Source organism: Grammomys surdaster, unplaced genomic scaffold, assembly GCF_004785775.1.
Source record: "Grammomys surdaster isolate TR1022 unplaced genomic scaffold, NIH_TR_1.0 223, whole genome shotgun sequence".
Classification (NCBI taxonomy): domain Eukaryota; kingdom Metazoa; phylum Chordata; class Mammalia; order Rodentia; family Muridae; genus Grammomys; species Grammomys surdaster.
In genome coordinates, this window is record NW_021604668.1 from 3,637,964 (window position 1) to 3,656,029 (window position 18,066).

Below are 18,066 nucleotides of genomic sequence, written 5' to 3' on the forward strand. Positions count from 1 at the left end.
TTCCCTGAGTTACTCACACAATGCTGTTGATGTAGAAGCAGCTTGTGTGGTCTCTTTATACTTTTGAAGAAAGCAACAGGCATGTGGTTGAAGGCATGCTAATAATTCAATGTACACTGTGTGTAGTTTTTTTTTTAAAGTTCTATTTTTAAGCTGATGACTAATAATTATATATACTTATGGGGTAGACAAGATGTTTGATACAATTTATACATTGAAAGATGAATGAATAAGTGTATCCATCACTTCAAATGTAATTTCTTTGTGGTAAGAGCATTTAAAAGGAATTGTTTTAGCATTCAGGTTGACATTAACTATAATGAACTTTCTATGCAATAGGTCATTAGAACATGTCTTTATTGCCCGACTGAAACTTCATGCCATCTAAACAGCATCCAAAACTGGCCTTTTGTGACACCATTCTACCTTTTGTTGTATGAAACAGATGAGATTCCACATAGGTGAGTTCTGTGGTGCTTGCCTTTCTGCACCTGGCTTATTCGTCTATGCTTTAAGTCCTCTGGGCTCATCATGTTATGACGAATGACACGTTCCTCTTTAATAATGCGGAACAAGATCTCCATTGTGTCTCCATACCACATTTTTAAAATAAAAGAGAATCCTTATATTTTTCTTGCTGATTTTCACCTTCAGTCTGGTAAACTTGTTCCTCATGGTATTAAATCTTGAGGAGACCTAGGTCTGGAAATACTCAGGGAAGAACTGGTAGTCTGGTGAGCTGAACCTGGTTAAAGGCAGAGGTCATCATCTGCATACCTTAAACATTTCCAGACACTTAGGATATTAAATGACACCGTCTTGGTTATGGTTTCCATTGCTACGACAAAACACTATGACCAAAAAGGCAAGTTGAGGAGAAAAGGATTTATGTGCACACACTTCCACATTGCTGTTCATTATTGAAGGAAGTCAGGACAGGAACTCAAAAAGGGCAAGATCCAGGAGCTGATGCAGAGGCCATGGCCAGGTGCTGCTTACTGGCTTCTTCCTCATGGCTTGCTCAGATTGCTTTCATATAGAACCTAGGACTACCAGCCCAGGGATGGAACCTACAATGGGCTGGGCCCTCCTCCATTGATCATTAATTGAGAAAATCCCTGGATCTCACGCAGACATTTCATCAACTGAGGCTCCTCATTTGTTGATGACTCTAGCTTGTATCAAGTTGACACAAAACCAGCCAGTACAGATACTTTCCTTTGGGTTTGAGCTGGCTTCTGGGTTTGGTGATTTGATCCTTCCTGTGTGATATTTCTAGATATCTAGGTGTTCTGCTATTCATGAATTTGAAGGGGCTGCAAAGCTGAAGGCAGCACATCACTAGATCCTTGGTAGTTTTTTTTTTTTTTTTTAGCTTCATTTACTTCCTTCCAAAGGGCTTATATGAGTTTTACAAAGGCTTGAGATTCAGCTTCACTTCCTTCTGTCTACTTTCCTGCTCAGTAAGGTTAGGGGCAGGTTCTGCAAACTTAACAGGTGATTGTGGGCTCCAGCCATGGCAACCTGGGCTTTGGGCGTGGTCTGATGTCCTTGGGTATTATTGCCTGAAGAGTGGATTGTTCTGGAAGGGCTGATCTCTCTAGTATGAAGGAACCCAAGAAAGTCATGTGAGAGCTATATGGAGGTTTCTTGGACCTTTCCTCCTTGGCTGTATGCACTATGTGCAGCCAAGGAAGAAGACATGAGCCAGTGTGAGCAGTGCCGTTGAGAGAAGAGCAGCATTGAAGAACAACTTCTATTCGACATTCAAAAGGTTTAAATTTAAAATCACAGAGGCAAAAGTTCTCAAAGGAATGAGGCAAGAAGGGCTGGCCCAGACAGTGCTCATGGGAAACTCAAGTTGTGTGCCCTAATCAGTCTTTCGATATCTCACAACATATGCAAGAATAAGGAGTGAGTGCTCCAGCCACTGGGGTGGGGTATTTAAATGCCTTCCACCTCTGTGTCCCTGTACCAGCCACTGGGATGGGATATTTAAATACCTTCAACCCTTGTGTCCCTGAGTCTTCAGGGGCTATTCTCAGCCATCCCCTTAGCTATCCATGGAAGCAGCCAGAAATCCTCCTGCGGATGCTATCCAAAGAATTCTTTACTGTCCAGCGGTAATAGAAACCCCCCCCCCCCCATGCTGTTTTCCTGCTTTAAGAGGCCAGTGTGAAGCCTGACAGCTAGGCACAAACATCTTGGAAATCAGGTTAGGAAACATGCTCCGATGTAGCAGACAGAGGGGACCCTCACACACCTCACCTCAGCATTTCCCTTTGGGCATCCATTCCTTGTGAACAGTGGGTTTGTGAGTGCAGGAGTGCTCTAATGTGAGGAGATGGGAAGGATACAGAAAAGAGAAAGAAAGAAGTCCCTGCAACTTAATAATAGGAATTAAAGCGGTCAGGGCCTTTGTTGTGACAGCTCAGCTCAACTGGCTCGTGATGGAGACACAAGATAAGGTCAAGTGTTTATTATAGAAAGTGCTTTTTTTTTTCTTCTTACCTCAGGAGGAACCAGACAAAGTACTTCTTGTACCCTGGCCATTCCTTGCATAGAATTTGCTGTGGCCAGAACTGCCATCTGGCAGGACACAGAATTTGAGTTCCTCCTGGATCCTATGGATGTGCCAGGCTTCCTAGGTCATGATCCAAAGAGGAGAGCCAGGAGCAGAGCAGATCCTTTTGAGAGTACCCTGTAAGTCCTTTAGACCCATACCTCCACGTAAACCATCAAAGGGATTCCCACTTTACATATGGCATGGCTGTATAGTGGCTATGCTACACTGTGGTCCAGCATTGTCTGCTCAGAAGTTCCCTCACTGGAGCTGCCTCAGTGCTACCCATGGACTGAATTCAGTAGTGCCTTGCAGGCATCTTGCTGTGCCATCTTAATCTTCATACACCACATGACAAAGCTCCCACTTAGCCTTCTCTACTCAACAAGTACCAAGATTCAGCTGTCATCCATAACTCTCCCTTTCTTCCAGGGCAGTTTCCCTGCACTGTATTAACTGGCCAAGGAAGAAGGTCATGGAATTCCACAGATACTAACTAGTCAGAAGCCGCCGAGGCAGGTATGGAGGGTAATCTTAGACTAACCTCTAAGACCAGCTCAGGGATCTGTCCTCAATGGGTCCTTTCAACACCTGCTTCCAGTCTCAGACACACTATGTGGAGAGGTGTCATAGGACTTTTTTTTTAACGAGGAAAAATATTATTTATTGTCTTCCCATGTAGTCGGGCTCTCACATTTTTTCATGTTATGTGCTTATAATATGGTTATTTTCACTGCCGGCATGATATTCCAAAGTCTGAGTTTAAGTTAAATCCTCATTTTACAACCTCAGTATCCACTATGTTTATGAAATAATTGATAGGAAATGCAGTAATTAAGTACAGAACAGGGATAAAAAGAATGCATGGGTTTCAGCCAGGCAGTGGTGGCGCACACCTTTAATCCCAGCACTTGGGAGGCAGAGGCAGGCAGATTTCTGAGTTCGAGGCCAGCCTGGTGTACAGAGTGAGTTCCAGGACAGCCAGGGCTACACAGAGAAACCCTGTCTCGAAAAACCAAAAAAAAAAAAAAAAGCATGGGTTTGTTTTTAAAAAAGAATTGGCATTTTTTTTTTCCCTGTTGAAGAATACTTTCCTAAGAACACTGGTTGATGAATATGTAAAAAATGGTCAAAGTTAGAGAATCACCAGATTTCTCCGACAAACAGTAAATGCAGGTACAAATCATTAATAGATCCTGAAACAGATGGTGCTAAATGCTTCTGAGGCCCTGCTGTTAAGACAACTCAGTAGCAGAGCCTATACTAACACATCTAGTAATCCTTAGGTTTGCTGACCTGTGTAGGGCCTATCTTCTTAAGGCTCACTTGTTCAGGCTATACCTTTTCTAGGGTTCCCATTCCGGGAGCTCAACTGTGTGTAGTATACTGATTTAGGGCTTCTCTGTGTAGGGTAGGGTGCACCTATCCAGAGCTATCCTGTGCGAGGTACACCTGCCTGGGCACACCTGCCGAGGGGCTCACCTTCTTGGTTGCCTACTTGTGCATGGTATTTACTGTGAGTGTCTTGTGCAGGCATACCTGTCTAGGGTTCAACTGTGTTAGGCACATCTGTGTTAGGAACACCTTCCTGATGCTCACATGTGCCCGGTATACTTGTACAGCCTTTTTGTCTTTTCTCTGCTCTGGTGACTGTTGAGCAAGAAGGTTTTTGTGATTTCTCTACGTGCTACCGTTTTAAAGCAACAGTTTTTTTTTTTTTAAAAAAAAAAACAAACCTAATCATCATTATACCATCAAATCCACCGATCATCTCTGCCTGTCATCAACCTCAGAGACAGAGCTGGAAATTGAATTGGGAAAGGTAATTTTTACAAGTGGTTTGTCTTCCTCTGAACTACATTCATCTATCCTGACCTGAATTGTCTCAGACTTCTGCTTGCCGGCCCCACAGAGATGCTACACTGTCTTGGTAAAGGAGGGTGTTCGTTTCTCTGCATCGTGACCACAAAAAATAAATCCTTGGTGGTTCTGGGGAAAAGGATGTAAGGCAGTTTCAGGATGGCTGCCTACTCACCTGGCTGCATACACCCAAAGACTATAGGGTTGGCCTAGGTTAGCCTGGCCCTCAGGCTGCTCACAGTCTAGAGGCCAAATCAGATCTGTGTGGAATTGTTACCTTCAGCCCAGTTGTATGTCCTAGAGCCTTGCCGGGGCAACTGAGGCCCATGGAAATTTAGCATGCTTTCATTATCACTTTACTCAGAAATTTCAACTAATGCCACCTTTGGACACCTAGTATTAGTTGGGGGCACTCAGGTCCTCCACCTGAATTGACCATGCAGAGCAAATGCTTTTATTCCTGAACAAGGAGGCATAGTACAGTTGTGGATGTTCTCTGAACAACTGCTCCACGAGCTGCCAAACTGTTGTGTTAGTTATTTTCTTCAATTTTGAACACTCTTTCTTGTGTAAAGGAGAGAGGCCACAGATGCTGGAAACTCATTAAAAGACTTATGAGGTCTCTCTGCCAAATGATACAAAGAACAAATAGTTCCGGGGGGGTGGGGAGAAGAAAAGACTCTTCATTGTCTCTACCTGAAAACTGTACCGGGAATGACGGTGTTGCTACCATAAATCATCCAATAAACATAACAATTCATCAAACTGACCTTGGGTGCAATGGTTTCTTTTTTGCCTGTTGTTGGTACCCCATCCATGGTAAGTATGTATGTTCACATCTGCCCCAGTAAAAGTCCAGAATCCACAGAGACAGCTTACAACCAGGACTTTCTTGTCTTAATGTTCACTGTACACAAGGCTCCAAAGCGATGGATAAATCTACACAGAAAGCAGGAAATGGACCACCTGGGTCTGAATTTCACAGCCCCTAGGAATGTGAATGCAATGTACTGGCTTTCTCTGTGGATGGCTGTGGATTCTGGCTACTCAAGCTGCTAACTGTAACAACAGTTGCTATTCTGAGGGCTTTGGAGTCTCAGTTAGTTGCTCTGAGGGTAGGGAGAGGTTACAGGAGCTCCTGCTGGGAGGATTCACCCCTCTCTTTTGTTCTAAGGATGCTTCGTTTGTTCTTAAAATATTACCAGTGAGCTCAGAACTCCGTCTATGCATTAGCTCATCTAGGTATGTTGCCAAATGCCATTTTAGGAAAGCTGCAATTAGGAATAATGACAATAACTGAACTGGGAGAAGCACAGCAAAGAAACCTTTTGAGGGAAATACCCAAAGCAATAGCCCATCAAAACTAATGAATGACGCACCCAAGGAAAGCTTGCACTTCTCAGGAGACGGTCAATGTGGGTACAGATGACCACCCACTGGGGCTATAAGATATTTCAAAGATTATTAATGGGACAAGCTTAAGGTCCATCAGGAACCTAACCATCCGTGGAGACAGAAGCTAGCCAGGACATTGTTCCTTCCTATTGGTCCTGCAGTTTTAAATGAGTTGTGGTCATGCTGCTTATGTGTTGGGAATTATGAGGCTTTCAAAAAGGGTTTCTAGGGTCTGGAGACATGGCTCAGCGGTTAAGAGCACTGACTGTTCTTCTTGAGTTCAATTCCTAGCAACCACATGGTGGCCCATCTGTAATGGGATCCAGTGCCCTTTTCTGGTGTGCTTGAAGTAACAGTGTACTCACATTAAATAAATAAATAAATAAATAAATAAATCTTTTTCTTTTAAGTTTTCTAAACATCTACTGTGCTTGGTGCCACGCTGTGGATGGAGTAGCACTGTCTCTCAGGAGACTCTTAACAAAGAGCTCTTCCTGCAAGAAAGGGTAGTAGATGTTTAGCCTGCCATGTGCTGATGAATGAGACCACTCCTAGTTTTAGAGAAACAGGGGCAAATCAGATCAGGCTAGAAGGTTCTTCAAAGCCATGTGTTTCGAGTGCCACATGACATTGTACAGGATCCAGGTAAAATACTTACATCTTAATGAGGGTGTGGCTAGAATTTCATCCTCAGTCTCTAGGGTGAAGTGTTAGCTACCAGCTAAGACCTGAATACACCGTTTACAGGGAACTGATGCTGGATGGCGTTGGGAAGTCAGCTCATATCTGGCTTTTGAATCTAAAGCAGCAGGTTTATTTTGGGGTTAAGGTGGGTCCCAAAGGTTGAAACCAGATTCTGGTACTTGAGCTAAGTTTGCACCATGATTCGGACTCAGAAGCAACACGATCTTCTGAATGAACAAAAGGATTTTTATAAAGTAATGTGAAGATCTGGACAGAGCCTACTTTTTTTTTGGCGGGGGAACTCTGCCAAATCCAATAAAACCCAGTATCAGTACATTTCAGCAGGAGTCACTATAATCCAAGTGGAGAGACCTGCTTAGTCACTGCCACTTAAAAATTGAGTGCGGCATCTAGTTCTTAAGACAAGACTGTTTCCTATCTGATGGGTCCTGGCACCCTCATGTGGCACCATGTGGACAGTGGATAGTAAGGTGACACAATATGGGTACCTCACCAATTCCTGTGCTGAATGTTTGCAAAATGTTGGCCCTTTGACTCATTAGGAGATTCACAACACTTGTGCTGATGGCATCATTTCCTCCCATATGAAATACTCTAGAAGCTTGTCTCTGAAGTCTACCAGGGCCCAGGGCCTGGCTATTACTTCAGGAAGTTCAAGGCTGGGCAGAGCTGGGTAACGTTTTGTGTAGCCGCAGATCCCATCTGGAGAATACATTACTAGCATGAGACATCCTGCCAATGGATCTCAAGATAATCTCCCTCAGATTCATGATCAGGACTTACTGACTTCCCACAACCACCCCTGTGGATCTACTAGCAGGCTCTGACCTATATTTAGGTAGGAACTGACCCAGGCAAGGGGACCAAAGTACTGGTTACTCCAGGAAGTTGTGAGTCCAATCCTACATGGAAGTTAATGCCAAGCCACCATTCAACCATAGCCAGGATAGAATTGTATCAATGTAGAACCAGAAGACTATGCTTTCCAGGGTGCCTAGGCCTTGGAAGGTCATCAGTCAGTGCCTTGGGCCAGGAGTCAGTGATGTCATTCCACCTTCTTGGGAACAGATGCCATCTCTCAACGCCTCAAGGCCAGTTCTGAGACTTAAATACTTCTTCCTGTTCTGGCCTCTGTTGTGAAGGACTGACATGCTCCTGAGGCGACTGGGCCTTGCAGCTAGCACTTTCTCTTTCCAGGTAACTTTGACCCTTCCTTCTGTACAAGGCAGAGTCTGAGCATTGTCTGTCACTCCCTGTTGGGCAGAGCCCACGCTGGATCTTTTCCTTCACCAGTGCGCCTGCATGGGAACAGGCTTAGTCGTCCCCACAGAAGGCGGTTTCCCTGAACTCTGAGAGGCTTTCTTCTTTGGAACGGCATTGCACATTGTAGCCTCCAGGCCTTTCTGCCCTTTTCTCCTTGTAGTTCGTCCTCTTGCTCCCTGAAACGGCTTCTGGGAGTTGTCTTCCCCTACGATTTTCCACAAGAAACATTTTCGTTTCTCTCCTGGAATGCTATTTTCTTGTACTGTTTCTTCATTTCCAAGGATGCCCTGACCTTCCTAAAGCATAGCTCATACCAAAACACTGCCTCTCCAAAGCCCTCAGTGTATCTCCACCCTCGGGACTACACACATCCGTTCTGCTCTCTTTCCTCATCTGTGCTGATGTTCCTAGTCTGTCGCTGCCACAACCCCCTCTTACTTCCTATATATGAGATCAGCCTGGCTCATGACTCTCATGCCAGTACCAAAGTTTCAGGTGGAAATCTCCTCTCTCCTTCCTTGTAACTCCCAGTATATTTTGGTGCAACCATGTGTGTTAACATTCTGTCTAAATTCCACCCCCACAGTTACCTGGCAACAGCCAGGTATGCTCCTCCCCATAGCTACTTGGCAATAGCCAGATAGGCCTGACCCACTATAAAAGGGGCTGCTTGCCCCCTTCTCCCTCTCTTGATCTCCTGTTCCTCTTTTGCCTTCTCTGCCTCTACTACCCTCTTAACTCCCCTCCCTATGCCCTGAATAAACTCTATTCTATACTATGATATTATGCCATTGTGCGGCTGGTCCCCCAGAGGAAGGAATGCCTCGGCATGGGCCTGCTGAGACATCTCCTTCCCCCATACCTCACCACACCCCCATAGAATATATTCTCTTTCTCTTTATCCTTTTTGTAAACGTAGCAATGTGCACATGTGCTTATGTTCCCAGACTGTTTTAAATTACAGATTAACCTCATGAAGGGTGCCCACAAAGTATAGCACAGCTTCATGGTAGGCATGCATTTCATTCTTATCCATACTTGTGGCCTATGGTCACACTCAAGTCTTTCAGAGCAGCTCAGGAAAGGTTAGGCAACACCTCATTCCATTTTTGAGCAGCCCAGACTCTGGGGTTATCTGTGCCACCTCATGTGGTGTCCGTCCAGTGAGTTGTCTCATTTAGAAAAGCCACAGTTGCTCCCAGAAGCCTTAACTTCTATCCAGAAAAGATGCAAAGAGGTTTACAGCAAGGTTATAATGTGGAAAGCGACACAGAAGAGCAGCCAGATCAAGATCTCAGAGAGAAGAACACAGGGTGGTGCCTGGAACTTCACATGCTAACACAGGTCCAAGGAAAGAAAACACTCACTTCACCAAGCAGGCGGTGACCTGGTAGAGAGCCTCATCTGACAGGCAGTTTTGAATACACAGATGAAGAAACCAAATGAGACTTAGAATCTGTGGGTCAACATTTAAGTGGCACTCCTGTCTCTGATAGGACACTGAAGAGTGAGGCAATGTCCTTCTAGAAAATTCTGCTCTGTTCCTAACAAGCTGTGAATGCAAAGACAGTAGGTGTAGAGGGTCTAGGGCTTAGAAAGCCCTCCTGTTTGGACGTCCTTAGCCTGAGATCTTGGGCTTCTGGGAACAACTCAGGACCCCTCTTACTAAACAGAGAAAGGCTCAGGTACTGGAGGAGTGTGCATTTTCCCTTGTACTGAATACCTTGCAGTGGTTACTCACTGTGATAGGCCTGTGTCAGGCACATGACACCATTCCTGGACCTCAGAACCTGGTGGGAATACACAGCCTGGTTTTCCCCTTGCTTTAAGCTTTCTCCTCAGGGTCCAACTGTCACTGACCAAGAACTGCATCACACAGACCTTGCTCTTTACTGGGTCACGAGAAGCTGACTTAATTTTATGATTAGTGACTTGAGGTTCATGAGGTGCTGGTGAGATATTTTATTCTTAAGAACATTAGGACATTGTTTCTAATAGGGAAACATTGTCACCCATCTGAAAGTTCAATAGCTGAAGGGAACCAACGGGATGTACTAGATATTAAGTAAACCTGAAGGAGAATGGAGAGCAGACACAGTCTCCAAACTGAAGGAGAGAAGAGAGATCAAGACACAACAAACACATGGATGGTTTTCAAGGGCAGTGTGCACCGGGACCGTCAGCCTCACAGGGCAAGGGAGGACAGGCATGGACATGCTTCTCACTGTAATACTTTTTTCTGTGTTCATAGTCACTATTTCTTAACCCTAATTTCTGCTGTAAAAAAATGTTCATCAATTCCTTCTGTAAAAGCCAGTTCAAATATTTTTAAAGGTACGGCATAAGATTTGTGAGATGTAACAGGAACCAAACATGTTCTCTTTCTCTGTCTCAAAAACAACAGGGTAGAAGGATTGGTGGCCAGCGTGCTGTGGTCACTGGTGACCACATATCATTCCTGGATAATAAAAAGAAGCTGTCTCAGTTTGCTAAACATTCTCCAGGGTGGGCTCCTGAGCCCCTCCATGGGCAACTTCTAAGGAGACACCTAACTGCTTCTCTTCTGACATGTCAGATGCAAACAGCCTTGGGCAACAGTTCCTCTGGGCAGTCTAGCAATTAAGGTGTCCCCCCCCCCACTTTGAATCCTCAACTTGCTGTCAGGATTCTAACAACCTGCTGTGGACGCTGAGGATTTTCTAGGGTGGGGCTGTGACCCAGATGCACAGGCCTTGGATCTGAGAGTCCTCAATGAAGCAAACCCTGCTGAGCGTGAAGCTTATGCCATGCACTGTGTGAGAAGCAGGGACGTCGGTCTCTGGCCCAACATTTCCCATCTTCTGCTATTATCATGACCCTGTGGCTGGCTACTGTAGCCCTGCTTGCCAGCAGAGGGAATAACAAGGCCTTCACAGTTCCTCTAAGGAATCCAACATTCTGCTTAAAACAAACCAAAGGCCACTGTTCAGCACCTTCCTTTACCTGGTTCTAAGCTGACTATAGCAAAATGCATCCTTTGATGAATACCACCTAATTTTTCAGGGAGGGGCATTATCAAGGCGTATCAGTCTAACTTGGGTTCTCCCAGTCTGGAGTGGCCATAGATGTGAGCATGTGGTGATGTGAAGTCACAGGAAAGTTCCTATACTAACTTCCCAGAGAACTTTCCTCCACTCTCAACCATCTGTGACGTTAGGCCCTCATCCTATCAAGATTAACCTTGTCTTAGCAGTGAATCAAAATTAAACTACAGGACTCCAAATATCTCCATGGCTTTCTGAGTCCTTTTTAGAATTGACATTGGTTTTGTATGGATTTACTACATCTTTTTGTTTTGTTTTCTTGATTCTTCATAAAGCAAAGAGGAAGAGTTCCATATTAGGGCTGGGAAAGTTTTTATTTTGCCAACATCGAAGCAACTTTGTTTCTAATTTCTGAGTGGAAGTTATTTTGCCGACATGGAAGCTACTTTGTTTCTAATTTCTGAGGTTCTACTAGACCAATTACACACTGCCACGGAACATGAAAGCAGCTCTCACAGACGTTAGGAACTCAGCAATGTCACTTGTGACTGCATGAGGATATGTCCTGTGGCCTTGTCCTACCAGAAGTGCTCCCTCAGTTCTGGCTCTGTACAGCCTCTGGCTCCCATTGCCTGCAGCATCTTCATCCTGGTAACCTACTGCTATTTATACTCTTGGCATTGGAACTCTGCATATTTCAGAGAGCAGATGAGTACTAGGGTCACAGGCTGTCTCTTCTGGGAGCTGCACAGTGGCTGCTGATGATCAGCTCTGCTCTTCTGAGGGTGGCTGGCTAATGACCAAGAAGTTCTTCCAAAAGAGAAAGGTGGATGAATCGGATACACACATACTTTTTCTGTAAGCTAACACTGAAAATAGAAGCCCACAACATGAAATGTCCAAGTAGGCACCCGTTCTTGCAATGAGGTCTGTCTATATGACAAACAAGGGAGAAGTCCCACAGGCTTGATCCACCTGGCCATGCCAAACAAGCACCAAGGAAATCTGAGCAGTTTTCATAGACTCCAACTAGGCTGTTGATACAGGCTGTCCTCTGGGAACCCAGGAAGCTTATCTCAGCATGCTGTCTTGGAGAGGGCCGCTTAGCCCAAGATTTCAGTCATCAGCAGCTCTAGCCATCACTGGCTGTGGAGGTCTGCCTGGCTCCCATTTTAATTTCATTTTTTAAGAAAGATTTATTTCATATATATATATGTATATGTGTATGTGTATGCGTATGTGTATATGTATATATATGAATGTTTGCCTGGAAGCATACATGCATACTACCTGTATGCAGAAGCCTGTGGAGTTCTGCAGAGGGCACTGGATTCCTTGGAACTGTAGGTATAAATGTGGTGCTGTGGGCATTGGGAACCCAGCAAGTGCTCCTAGCTACTAAATCTTCACAAGCCTCATGTCTAAGTTAATTTCCTCTTCCTCCTCTTCCTCCCCTTCCTCTTCTTCATCTTGTAATTGTTATCATTATTGTTGTTGTTTGGTTATGTGTGTGTGTGTGTGTGTGTGTGTGCCTTTGCCACAGGATTGCTTTTCTGAACTCTTGAATTTTTACTGAACAGAGACAGCCTTGGTGACCACAGTGCTGATCCATATCTTTCATTTGTTGCCAGCTGAAGCCAGTTCTTTAGTGCTAGCCCTTCATGGGGGCAGTGGGACTGACCAATAGAATTTGTGTTGGTGGACTGAGGTCAACTAGACAATTTGGGGAATGTCTGGTTCAGAACCACGTGTGAGCTGTAAAATCACAGCTGGTTAAAGGAAGCTTGGAGCCGAGTGGAGGCTTCACTTTCAGATGAGGAAACAGGGGTCTAAGGCAGGCAAGAAAAAGGTACCTATTTACAGCCTTTTTGCCTAGTGTGGGCGCCACTGACCAATCTGTGGTACTAGAAGCTTGAAAAGTGTCCCAAAAGGTGAAGTGCAAATAACATTCTTTAAAAATGCACTATGTTATAAGACTTATAGAAAAAGAGTTTAGAAACAATAATTTCTTGTTGTTTATAAGTCAAAATGATAATTAGGTCAATAACTTAGGTTGATATAAAATACATTATTAAAAATTAATCTCATGCCGGGCGGTGGTGGCGCACGCCTTTAATCCCAGCACTTGGGAGGCAGAGGCAGGCAGATTTCTGAGTTCAAGGCCAGCCTGGTGTACAGAGTGAGTTCCAGGACAGCCAGGGCTATACCAAGAAACCCTGTCTCAAAAAAAAAACAAAAAAAAAATTAATCTCACTTCTTTTTAAAAACTTGTTTTAATGTGGCTCCTAGAAATTTCACATTAGCGATGTAGCTCTAACTCTTTCATTAGGTAAGAGGTTCAGAGTGGAGTGGTAGACTTGAGTGTTTCTAACAAACATCAGACTATGGACTTTAATTTCTTTCTCGAAAAGGCTGTACACGTGACTATTGAGCAGAGAGATCCCAGACAAAAGACTGTGCTGTAGATACTTGGGCTGGTACCCAGGGGCCTTTGGGTCTATGAACATGAAGGAGGCGTAAATCAGAGGCCTGGAGTCTCAGAAAACTTTCTGTTCCAATCAGAGGACAAGCTCAACAAACTCACAGTATTGCAATAGGTATGTCTTCAGAAAACTGAAGTCCCATTTTCCTTCTTGCTTCTGACAAGTTTCTATCATTCTTAGCTAAACCAACTTCAAGGATAGCTAATATTTTAGATCCAAGAATTCAGATATGTGCTATTATTCTCTGGGAACCAGAGTTGACTTTGCAGAGCATGACAGATCCTTAACATAATGTTAGAAACAGTTGCCTCATCAAACCATGGAAACTGTTGGTGTTAAGAATTGAGGTTTTCTTTTAAAAGGTTTGCTGAAATCCCCACTGTCACAAGGCTACATTAGCTTTGCTTGTGGCCCACCAGAACAGTGGCAAATGGTCCTACTTTTTAAGGTGTAGGTGACCTCCAGTCACTCAATTAGGGAAGGGGCTAAGAAGTGTAGACAGCTAGAACTCCCACCCCCAGACTTAATCTCCAAACCCACCTCTGTGATTCTCTGTTTGGCTGCTTAGCAGCTCTGCACATTTTGTCTCTTCTTCCTGTATTTCCAGATGAAAGCGACATTCTGGATGGATGCTGCTCACCTGTTAAAGTTAAAGAAATCGAAGTAACTAAAAATTACACAAAGGGGGTTAAGCAAAAATCTACGGGAAGATCCAAAGCTTCACATTTCTAAATTTCTTTGAAACTGAAATTAATTTTAAAGTAGCTATTTCATTTTCCTGGTGTGGTTATTTTAAAAAAAAGAAAGAAAAACTTTACTATTTATTTTGTGAAACAAACATAAAATCCAATAGAAAACCTTTTCTCAGCAGGAAAATAAACTGGCATCATATGTTGTTATTACTAACTTAAGAGCAATGGGCCATTAGAAATGTGCATCTCTCAGAATCGAAGAGCTCCCATTTCATACTCTTTGGCCTAAGTAAAGCAAGTTAACTCTTAGTGGCTGTGGGGTGTGCACAGACAATCTGTGTACCCAAGGACCCTCTTTGTGATCAGGCTAGAATCAGAATAGCTTGAGTGAACTTTCATAAGCTTCAGGACACACTCAAAACTTAACCCTATTTGTACAGATAATATTGTTATCATTGTGCGACTTGGTGTGAAGCACCTTTTAAAAATGAGATGGAAGAGGCAGAGCTGAGAGAAACAGATCTGATCCAAGGAGCCATGGAAGGTTTCTGCAAAGCTTTCACAGGGTCGTCAGCCCCTGAAGCTGAGCGTGCTCGCTAGACAGTAAAGAGAGCATCTGAGCTCGCAGTCCAGGAAGACAGCATTTTCTGATGGCTGTTCTTATGAAAACCCAGTGTCCTCCCAGACTGGGCTGCTTGTGGAGTACTCACTCTCATTACTTGTCTCTGTCGTCTGTCTGTCTGTCTGTCTGTCTGTCTGTCTTGGTTTCTCCCTGTGATTTTAGTTATCCTACTGTTGATATAGATAGGCCAGCTAGCATGGAATACAATTTCCTAATAGAATCAAAGGACAAAACTCAATGTTGGATTTTCTGCCACGTTCACGTCATTTAAAGACCAGCTGAGGTACTTTGGATTTCCCAGCTCGTTGCTACACGACCACCAAAATGCAGAGATCCAAACGTAGAGCAACAGCCCCACTGATCTGAATTTCAGATCTGATAAGATAGTAAATCAAGGTGCTAAAAGCCAGCGATCTCTGACATTCCTGGAACATGGGGAACGATGACATTTTGGGACGCCTGAAAGGTTAAAGTGAATGGAGTCCCGAGGCTTCACAAGCATCTCTGTGAGGGTTCCCTCAGCAACCCGTGGGGGCGGAGAAGATATGCTCCAGAAAACTGAAATTTCATCAACAATGACGGATGGATTTCCTTAAACAACCCCTCCCCTCTTGCTGCACACGCTCAGCTTAGTTGGCTGCCTCAGCCGGAGGCCTAGATATGTGTGGAAACCTTGAGCTCCACAGGGATACAGTTCTCAAAGCAGAGAAGAAAAGACAAGAAATAAGGCTCAAACCCTTCTTTTCTTTCTTAAGAAAGGTTTTCAAATAAAGGGTAGAGTTCCGGAGAACTACATAAAACCAATGCAACCCATGTAAGAAACTTCGACTCAGGGGTTCCTTTGGCTCTCTTAGAAAGAAAGAAAGAAAAAAAAGAGAGTATTTCCAAAAGGAAACTTTCTTAGCCACAGCACTTTTCCTCTGTCACATACTAAACAAACACACGGACCAGGAGATGGAAAGAGAAATATTTAACCACAGAGTAACAACAGTTTCCCACGGAAGCAAAGCCAGAGCAGGTGGCCTGGGCAGCGGCCGCTATTCTTGCTGGGTGCTAGGGGTGTCCCCAACTCCAGGCGCACTGCCAGACCAGGACCCAGGTCGTCCCGGGGCAGGGGTCGAGAAGAACCTGAACCCCACTTTTGGCGAACCCGAGACGGCGGTAGAAATAGGAAAACTGCCCGTGAGTCCAGCAGCCCAGGGTTCGGTAGGGCTTCAGTAGGACGCATTCTGCTTCTGGATTGTCTCCGCTGGCCCCACGCTCCGCCCGCTCGTGCTGGGACCCGCTCGTGAGGTGAGCCCAGCGGTCTACTGCAGGATGGGAAGGGAGAGCGGGTTCACTCACCCGCACCAGCAACCAGCAGTAGCAGGTCAGCACCACCGACGCCCTCATCTTGGGCTCAGCGCGCAGCCTTGGTCCTTGGCGCCCACAGCAGCACCGTCCCCAGCTCGGGGCCTCCCAGCGCGGATTTCCTCAGTCTCGCGCCTATCACCCTCCCCGCCTTCCAGGCTGCAAGTCCCGGCCCCGCCCCTCGGCCCAGTCCCCGCCTCGCGCCCCTTCTCCTTTTTGCCTAGCCTCTCTCTGGCACTCCGGTCCACCAGATCTCTGTCCAAGCATCCCTCCCTCCACTCCTGCTTCCCCCTGTAGTGCTGGATCCTGAGCCTCACCCTGATCCCTTCCTGGCCTGGGTACTTCTCTTGTCAGCCCTGCTCTCTTGCGCTCCTTCCTCCCGGGCTTCCCTTGCTAACCCAGATGTATTGCGTCTCTCCTCTGCAACCCCGCTGTGAGCTGTCATGCTCAAGCTTTTGGAGAGTTGGAGGCTCGAGTAAGCAGATGCTCACCTACTAAGGGTATTACCCAATCCCAGGTAAGGGAACCTGAGAGCTGATGTAGCATCTGGCACTAACTTCCTGTGCAAATGCCAAGCCTGTAGGCAGCTCAAGGAAGAACTGCAGAAAGAGGCTGGACGTCCATGGTTGGGGTTGCACTGGTGTGAGCAGATAGAAAAGAGAAAGCTCTTGGAAGGTGTTCCCTGGAAAGCTCAAAGCCAAGTTGAACAGAAAGCAAAGACTACATCAAGGGAAAAGCGGGTCTGCCCATTGGCACCAAAAACCCTCAGGTGTCACATGTGTGGCCCATTGTATACTAGACTTGTGGGGAACCTGCCACTGGTCAGCTGTGGTTTGGCTGTCGACAGACCAATCTAGGGAATAGTAGACTGCTACCAGCAGACAATAGCACTAGATTAAGTAAAGCAGGCCAGTTTTAAACTTCTTATTTAGATATAATTTCAAACCCAAAGTCAGACTAAAATGCTACAATATGTATCCTTCACACTTTGGGGTGACTATTTTGCCCATTATCTTTCAACCCATTGAGTTCATCATGCGCTCTATGACATCAGAGCCCCATGCACCTGAGGACCTAAGTTTCTATCTGTTGTCTGTCATCCTTCCATCATCTGTGCGTCTGTTTGTCCATCAGGAGATCTTATGGAGGAGAAGGTCTGGGCAATAGGTCTGCAGCTTAGGGCCAGGAAACCTGGGCTCTGGCTCTCTGTCCACAAATTCTCTCCACTGTTCCAGACCGTGAATCTGATCCACCTGCACATTTGTAAGTCACAACAATGACCTCTGCCCTTCAACCCCAGAGGGTTACAAATAGAATTAGGAGAGCTGATACATGAGTAGTTGCAAGGGATACATTCTAAGGTGGTTTTTTTTTTTTTAATTTTTGAGACAGGGTTTCTCTGTGTAGCCTGGGCTGTCCTGGAACTCACTCTGTAGACCAGGCTGGCCTCGAACTCAGAAATCCGCCTGCCTCTGCCTCCCAAGTGCTGGGATTAAAGGCGTGGGCCACCACTGCCCGGCTAGAGGGGTACATTCTAAAGTCACGACTGGATGTTAGGGTGAGATGCCAGGACTCCGCCCACAGCAATGACGTATATGATGAGATGAGGTGATAGTACTGACAAGGATGAGATACAGGCAGTGGGAAACAAGAACGGTTTGTTCTTCCTAGGGGTGTCCCAGAGAAGCGAAGGTCCCAAAGAGACTGGACACCAGTGAAGGTCAAGGTTCCTCAGATAGAACGTTAGAAAGAGGTGTCCTGTGAAACATGACACCCAGTGGTCATCACTGCGGCAGCTAAGAAAGCGAGAGCAGACGCCCTGACAAACAGGGAGTAGGGTCATTGCTGTCTACAGCAGTAGGCTTGCCCTCAGAAAGAACACCCATAGAGGCTCCTTAGCCTGCTGTTCTGCTATTCCGTTTTGTTTCAAGAGTGAAAGATGGGGCTAGGTTTGCCAGTGAGTTTACTTTGTCTTTCAAGATCTCTTGATTCTTCCTTTCAAGCTACCTGAATTGGGGTAAGAGGAGAGAGACAGGGAGAGGGAGAGGTAGAGGGATAGGGATAGGGATAGGGATAGGGATAGGGAGAGGGAGAGGGAGAGGGAGAGGGA

At 45.4% G+C, this 18,066-nt stretch overlaps 1 protein-coding gene across 1 annotated transcript in view; it reads right to left on the reverse strand.

Annotated features, from left to right (window-relative positions):
* Nucleotides 1–16,112, reverse strand: part of Vipr2 (vasoactive intestinal peptide receptor 2) — a 68,722-nt gene extending 52,610 nt beyond the window's left edge. The window contains exons 1-2 of the mRNA XM_028773198.1: nt 15,951–16,112; nt 13,833–13,932 (exon numbers count right to left, since the gene is read on the reverse strand). Coding sequence (XP_028629031.1) covers nt 13,833–13,932; nt 15,951–15,998 — 148 coding nt within the window. The 5' untranslated portion in view covers nt 15,999–16,112. The remainder of the gene's footprint in view (nt 1–13,832; nt 13,933–15,950) is intronic.
* Nucleotides 16,113–18,066: the final 1,954 nt, after the last annotated feature.